The 8,504-nt window shown below is 29.3% G+C and overlaps 1 protein-coding gene across 2 annotated transcripts; it reads left to right on the top strand.

Moving 5' to 3' along the window:
* The first annotated feature begins 3 nt into the window (after window positions 1-3).
* On the top strand, window positions 4-7,598 carry LOC106056639 (uncharacterized). 2 transcript variants are annotated; one of them, XM_056019110.1, is made up of 6 exons: window positions 4-217; window positions 1,459-1,490; window positions 1,591-1,701; window positions 2,458-2,707; window positions 3,156-3,228; window positions 3,422-7,598. In XM_056019110.1, exons 1-6 carry the CDS (start codon window positions 173-175, stop codon window positions 3,649-3,651), a joined length of 741 nt encoding a protein of 246 aa, XP_055875085.1. In that variant the 5' UTR covers window positions 4-172; the 3' UTR covers window positions 3,652-7,598. The 2 variants fall into 2 exon arrangements, with proteins under 2 accessions (XP_055875085.1, XP_055875092.1); XM_056019117.1 differs by having other exon boundaries at window positions 6-217; window positions 3,425-7,598.
* The last annotated feature ends 906 nt before the right edge of the window (window positions 7,599-8,504 follow it).

An 8,504-nucleotide genomic window follows, 5' to 3' on the forward strand; every position in this document is an offset into this window, starting at 1 on the left:
GGGCATATTCTATTTATAACTTTTAAAGCTCAGCCATAATAAATACTCGAAAAACAATCGTCAAAAACATTTCATTTGCGTTACATTTATGATTTAATCTAGATCTAGATCTTAGATCTATATTGTAGATCTATTTTTCAACAGCAGATTAAGATAGAAAACGATATAGATTATGGAACTACTGTTGTTTCTTTCATTTGTCTCTTTCTTTAGTGAGGTAAATAATTTATTAATAATTTACTTTTACTTTTAGAATATTTTAGATCGAGTAGTTTAGTTTAGTTTAACTGATCATTTGTCATTGCTATTGGCGTATTGCCGTGCTAGCCTAATGTAGTAATGACTGACTATGTCTATGTCATTATGTGACCGAAAAAACTGTCTGGTGAACTTTAATTGACTGGATTATAAAATGTCTTTAAGATATGGTGTTGAAACTTCACACAATTTGCTGTTATTTATTAAAAGAATAAGACCCATCATTGCATCAATAAAGTAAAATTAAAACTTATGGGTAGATAGTGGCTGCCAAGATCTTTATGATACTTTATCTTGAGGGTTTTAGTACTTTTAGTCAATAAGTCATAAAAATAGATCTAGTTGGGGAACACAAAATTAACAACTCAGAATCACTTACCTTACATTAGTAAACATAAAATAATAAACAAATTGTGTAATACAAACCAAAGTATAGATTTGAATTTTTTATAATTTTTTATAAGTTTTTAAAGATTTTTTTTCTGTTGAACAAAAGCCTTTGGGTCAATATTAATATTTCCCTTGAAATTGGTATTTAATAAGTTTTATGTTATGATACTTTTAAAGTAAAGATGCATTTTTTTAAATTTTTTTTTTTTTTTGCTCTGGAGGTAACAACTCGGGTGTTGGATCTTTAGAGTGCATCATACTCCACAGCCCTACTTGAAGATCTGCTTTTATCAGTTATAATAATTTGCTCACAAAACTTTTGCTGAACACATAAAAATGTTTTTTTTTATTATTCATGCATGGAAAAGTGTGACAACAGCTGTTAGCCACTCATTGAAATGACTAACAAATCCTAGTTTTTATGTGCTTCTTAAGTAACCTATAAAGTGCATGACCAACAAATTGACAGAAAGTCAGACATGGCAATTTAGTTTTAATATATGGCTGAATGGCTGCCTGGTCATGCAGTATGGGCGCTGGACTGTCGTTAGGTCATCTCGATGTTTAGGGTTTACACCCTGTCCACTGCCATCCTAGTTTTGCAGGAGCTTTGAGCTAAGGTGTAGATTATCTTCAACTCTAAAGGAAAATCTGAAACATGTAAAACATTTTTTTTTACAAACATATATGGAACTAGAAATTGGAATACAGAAATATTTTATGTAAAAACAGAACACACACACAAAATACTTGTAAAAACTGTGCAAAATTTTTTTCTAATTGTATAGTAACAACTTTTTTATTTTGCAGGTATTATCTGATTATTGCGGAGAAGATAAATTGTAAGCTGTTTTTTTTTTATGTATGATAAATAATTAGAATTTTTTAAAATCCTAAAATCTTCTTCCATCAATATAAAAAAAAATGTGTATGTTCTTTCAGCTGTCATTCTCCATACAAATGCTGTGAATCAAGAAAAGAATGTTGCTATGATAGTATGCTGCATAGTAACCAACTGTTTAGATTACAGATATGGAATATGTGGTATTTTTGGTATGTATAAATATAACAAATGCTGTTGATCATAACATTTTGTTATACAAGAAAATGATTCCAGTTCACAACCTATGTATTATTTAACCTGATCACATATATATGCTCATTTAATCTTATGGAATTATCCCTTGGTGATCTCTGCTTTAAAACAAATTCCTCTTATTGGACTTCATAAACATTTTCATGCCATTGGTCAAGGTGGGTAGGACCATGTAAAATCCAGACTAAGCTTTCAATTTAACTCTTACTTAATTTCCACTACTCTAGAAATGTTCTTTTAGTTCTATGTTATTTTGAATTATCTGAATCTAATGTTTGAGTTTTTTAATATTGAGGTGTTCATTTTAGTTTTCACCTTACCTATATTCGGTATTTATACATTCTGCTTTACTGAATTTGAGACTTAGAAATAATTTCCAGTACTTCTAGAATCAATTTTTTTTTTTCAATCATTGGCAATCCATTAAAATTATTATAGAACTCTGTTAGTTCAATCTTAGTTTTATTTGTCATTTACCTCTGTAGACTTTTCTTTTTATTTACTGACATTCATGGCAGCCTTTCAAACAAACATAATCTTCCAGCATTTTTTTTTATGGATATCTCACAATTTGTATATATTTCAAAATAGTCCTTGTGTTCAAGATAGTTTAATCCTTTTTTTTTTGTTATTGGTTTATTTTCATAGTAATTTTGTTGGTAAAAGTACTTTTTTCTTCAACTTTTTTCCCCAATCATCTGTTTAATCTCTAGGCTCCTTGTTATATTTATGTTGATGTCATGTTTTGGTGGATGTGGCTACTACAGGAGAAGGCGATTAGCATTAATGTCCAGGTCAAGTAGTCTTACAAGACCTGATACAATTCTGCCAGCACCTTGCCACAGTTCAACTCGACGCAGCAGAAATCAAGAAGGCAGCAGACAGTTCAATTTCTTTGCATATAATGGCCCTGGTTTCAATGGGCCAGAACCAGTATCTAATTTACCACCTGCATACTATGAGGTTTGTGTTTATTATATATTAGCCAAATGTATTGCTTAGTTTACATTTCTGAAAAGGCAGTTTCTATACATACCGGGTAACATTAACTTATGAATATTATCAATTGCTGTACAAACTTTTAATATATGAGGCATTGCATAGTGTAGCTGCCATTCACAACTAATCTTAAATAATGTGTTTTAATAAAAAATATAATAAATCTTCTAGAAAGAAATAATTATGTCATAATTTTAAAGTAATTGAATTCTTGATCAATGTTGCAACATTCCAATAGCCTAAAATTGAGTCAAACTTTGTTAGTTACTTAACGAATTTGTGCCACTTTAGAATCCTCAATGCAAAAATGCATGTTATCTAGATTAAGATTCAAACCCTAAACCATTTAGACCATTGATTTGATGTTCACAATTACCTTTTCACTTTAAAATGAAAAATATTTTTATCTTAGGTTGTAAATCAACCAAATCTCTATCCTGTAAATAAAGCAGAACTGCCTCCATACCCAGGGTTTTCTAAGAATGGTAAGAACTTGGTTTCTGTTTTTTTTTTTTTTTTTTGGGGGGGGGGGGGATATATATTTAAACATTATCATATTAGAATCTTAACATTAAAACTGAAGTTATTAAGTTCAGTTCTTAGGTTTTTAAGTATTCTTTATCACATTTTATATGCTATGTTTTTTTTTTATGATGAACCTTTTTGCTCTCATCAAAGTAGATGACAGTGAGAACATTTTCCCTTCTCAAGGATCTGCTATGGGGCCACCACTGCAGGCTAACCTACCACCACCATACACTGAGTTTCAGTATAGCTCTTCACTGCCAGCCACTTCATTAAATCAGAATAATGGCAGCCATGAATCGGGCTCAGCATCACAGGCATTTATTCCCCCTGTATCAGCTGCCTCCTATGTGAGGGATCATAGTTTAGAGGAAAATAACTAACACATCACCATTTGGTGTAGATCTTATATTTTTGTTCATGTTACCATCTCTGCAGTTTGAATGTGTTCCTCCTTTTAAGTGTAAAACTAAAATGTTGTCAAGGAGAAATCTATGTACATTATATATTAAGCATTTAATTTTGTTGGAAGCCTGGTGTCTGCATATGTGGAAGCAGCTAAGAATTCCTAATACAAGTCGAAATTAAAAGTAATTCAAATGTTTGAATAAATATTTCATTACTTGACAAGTAGACTGCTACTTGTCAAGTATTAGACATTTTTTTTAAGCATATCATTTTAAACTACATCCCTTTAAACCACATGTATTAGCTCAGAATTATGAAAACCTATTGTGCAAATATTTAATTTAATGAGATCTTTTTTAAATACTTTCATGTTTTGGGACATTAAGAGCTTTGTGGAAATCCCCAAAATACCCTTTTTTTTAAACTAGAGATCTGTAAAATACAATTACAGAACATTATTTCAAAATTTAAATTGTAAAATTAAAAGTTATATCCATTTTCCTTAGCAAGCTTACTTGATTTTTCTTTGTTCCTTTAGTTTGATTTAACATACTTTCATGTACTGTTATTTTTATGTTACGCTCATGAAATGTCTCAGTTTGGCAAGCCTTAATCAAGGTATAGGTTTTTAAAGACAAACTTGCACTGATGCAGGTTAATTTTAATTTTTCTTAGGTGCATTTATCAGCATTTAGGTAAAAGAAGAACAACTTTTGTTGAGTGACTTTAATTTGTGTTGAACTTGTACTTTGGTTTTAAATATTAGGCCTGTAAATGAGGAAAAACCTGGTCTACAATTTTTTATTTTTTTTAAACTAATTTGCTTAGAATGGCTATCATTTTAAAAAATCATGTAACTGCTTTTCATATTATCATTTAAAAGCTGGCTTACTTTTCTTATTCAAATAAATACTGATTGCATTAATCTAGACATTTTTAACACAGTATGAATTACATTTAGATGCATATTCATATACATATAAACCTCTTCTATGTAGTTCTTCTTGTGGATTATTAGCTATGAATTTAAAAAAAACAACTGCATAGCATCATAAGCCATATAAGTGTGTTTTTGAAATATTTTAGAATGAGTAAAGTAGTAAGTCATGCTAACAATCTTAGCTAAATTCTACACTGGGTTTGACTTATTTGAGTTGTTTGATGGCAGTAACCACTTCTTATTCAGTTTCTTACTTAGATCAAAATCTAACATTCATTATAAAAATGTGCAATAGTTTAGCTTTTTTTTTTAAATTTGGAGCAGTGCCTTCTATTCATCATTCTATTTAGTAGTTTCTCACTTCAGAAATGTTACTTTTGTTTTTATTTACAAATGTTGCAAATAAACTTATTGTCTCATGTGTAGGTTAGTGCTATGTTTATGAGATTACATATGCTAGAAAATGTTTGACTTATATAAGAATATTTTTTTTTTTACATATAGTCAAATGTCAGTTGTATGAATTAAACTTCAATAACTAAAAATAAAATATTTATTTCATAGTGCTTGATTTTGATACAGAAGCACAAACTTGTCTCTGTAAATTATTTGTGATTCAAAAAAATCAAAGTTTGTAAAGACATTACAATCCAAGTGGAGTGAAGGAAAAAATTGACTACTGTTTATATGTATATTATATTATCTATATTGAAAAAAAAAAAAATGTTTTTATTTTAATTTATTTGTTGTTTAATTAGATTAGAAAAGTAAATTATTTATATCTGAAGCTTTTTAAATGTTTATGACTTTTATACTTTTTTTTCATGTGAATAGCTAAAAAAATTAGTATTTGTCTGTTATATTAAAGCTGTTTTATTGTACAGTCAATTTTCTTATGAAAATAAAGGAAATAGAGTACCAAAAAAAAAAGTAAAAGTATAAATCCAACTGGCAAAAATGTGTTGATTAAAAGTATTCAGTAACATTAGATGTCATTTTTTGAAGCAACGAATATGTTTAAAAAGACTTGAGAGGGAGGGGGGAGACTCAATTTATGAATGTACTGCACTGAGATGCATGTTTTTAATCAATTAATTGTGCAATGTATACATATATTTTAGTTCATTCATTATAAGAAGAAACTGTATATGGTTTAGTATCTATGGAGCAGATGGTACTGTAGAAGAACTTTGAAACTTCTCTACTGTAGAACATACATTTGAAACAGCTTCTTTACTATAGAAAATAAATGTAAGCTTTGAAACGTCTCTACTGTAGAACATTGAAAGTGTAAGCTTTGAAACAACTTCACATATTTCTTTTTATATTTTTTTATCAACAAGCTCCCAAGTACTTAGAATTTTTTATTAAACATTTTGAAGGCTGGAAGTCCTAACTTGTGCTTCATTAGCTCATGGTTTGTTATTTTCTCAAAATTTTCTACAACTAGTTAATTTCATTCTTAATACCTGCTTTGTTTTATATATATAAATATATATATATTTAGGCACAGTATATAAGAAATGCTCAAATTATAGTCATTTAATACCAGTAAAGGACTCTTTCAATGGATTTGGTATCTGTTAATATAGAATTATATTTATCCCTAAAATTAGGGATTGATAGTTTACAAATGCCAAATCAAGAGAACTCTATTGCAAATCAAATGTGATGATATTCACAAAAGGTTTCAGAAATCAACTAATTCATAGTCAAGCAATGGCTATCAAAATGATGTAGAAAATCAGTTCCTTTGTTAAACATGTAGTATATTTAATAATTGTTATTAAAGTATATAAAAATTAATTGGCTTTTACAAGTACATGTTATTTAAGATATTTGTCAAGAACTGTAACACAGTACCTTTTTTTTCATTCGGATTTTCCACAGAATCATCTGCCTTGACCTTACTGAAGCATTGTATGACATTGAACTTGTTAGAATTAGGATTTAAAAAGATAGTTAAAATAGGTTCAAAAAACACAAATCATTTTCTATATTTTATTTTTTTGACTTGTGTATTTTGACGTTCATCACAATTAGGCTTCTTTTTTTTTTAAATTTTATTTTAATTTAAATATTTTCATATTTAATCTCATGTGATATAACACCCAGTGTAAAATGGATTCACAAACAAAAAGTCTTTCCCTTTAGCTGTGACTTCTTCATTTTATTAGTTGTTTTTTTTCTTACTCTAATTAACAATTCAACCTTTTCATTTTATCCCTTCCTTGAAGAAAATACATTACTTTATTTCATAGTATTGAAATTCTTTATTCTGATCATTCTGTGTCTTGTCTCCCTAAAAATGTGTAATCACCGATGAAATCTCTTTGGTCATGTATAAAAGTAAATGTGTTGTGTGTGACATAACTAAACAGAGTACTAGCTACCTTAGGGTTGACAGTCAAGTGGAATCTGTTCATTCCATTGTGCATGAATGTTGTAGCTTTATAATTGCTTTTATGTAACCCAAGATCTCTTTGAATAACAGTATTCTTTTATTTCTCGCAATATACTCTTATTTTACATATGGTTTATTTCTGTTCATCTGTGTATATTACCTAAGTCTACAAAAATGTTTGGAAAAAAAGCCTTCTAGTTTCATTATTATGCAAAGAAATGAAATTGTTGAAAAACAAATGTGTGACAGGCTGTAAAATTAAATACCACGTGTATATTTGACCATTTAGAATAAATATATATACCACATGTATTTTTCACAATTTTAAATAAATATATACCAGATGTATATTTGACAATTTAAAATAAATATATATACCAAGTGGATATTTTACAATTTAGGATTAATACTTCCACTTTGTATCAGTTTTTTGTTACATGCCTTTTTATTTTTTTTTATTGGAAAGCGCTTTATTTATTGTAAGTTTTTATTGCTTTAAAAGCTTCAGATAATGTCAACGCAATAATTTCTTTCCTTCCATCAGAATGTATTAAAGTATCTATTTTTTTTCCTATATATTTAACTTGTTGAATCTAAGTTTCTTTTGTGTGCACATAGTTACACAACTTCACATGTAAACACACACACACCATCACAGGGATAAAACTTGTCTGATGTGACACTGGGTATATTACCTACCATTAAGTATTAATGCAATTTCTCTACATTCAATTATCTATTAATTTATTGCCACTTTGAGTAGAATTCTCACCTATTTAAATCACCAATCTGTAAAAATAGTAAGGTTATGTCTGAAGCTTAAGGAAGAGTGCATTATTTTAGTTGGCTATGCTGACCCATCAGTCACTGATCTATGTGTACCAAGTAGCAGCTGTTTGTTTTACATGTTTCTTATATACCATCAGAATTGAAGATTATTACATTCTAACCCAAACATCCCACAGGATGGCGGCAGTTAATGTTCGAAACATGGCCAACACAGTGCATACCTATCAATACATACAAATCTAATGAGACTTTCTGGAAATGCAATTTTCTATACAAGAAATTTCTACCAACCTATCAATTCCAGATTGAAAATAGCTTGTCTGTGTGATTGCATTGATGTGTGTGTGTGTGTGTTTTATTGTATATATAAGTCTATGAATGGTACTTTGTAACACTAAAAAAACAAAAACCAAGCAAATCCTAATAGATCTAGTAATGATAAGATAAATCTAGAGCTATTATTTCGCTACATTCAAAAAGGGTCAAATAAACGTAGGAGGGAGCGTAATAGTAAAGGTTCTATTAAAATTAACGAGCCTCAAAATATGAGAGCGTTTATGTGCGGGGTGGATTATGAAGCGGGTCTTTCCAAATCAAGTCAAAAGTTTATGTGCGATGCGCAGGTAAAAAAAAAAAGAGGGGGGGGGGGGGGGGTCCTGAATGCGAAAAATAGCGGGCCGTGAAATTTCATTGTA

The sequence above is a fragment of the Biomphalaria glabrata genome, chromosome 1 (assembly GCF_947242115.1).
Source record: "Biomphalaria glabrata chromosome 1, xgBioGlab47.1, whole genome shotgun sequence".
In the NCBI taxonomy this organism is placed as follows: Eukaryota; Metazoa; Mollusca; class Gastropoda; family Planorbidae; genus Biomphalaria; species Biomphalaria glabrata.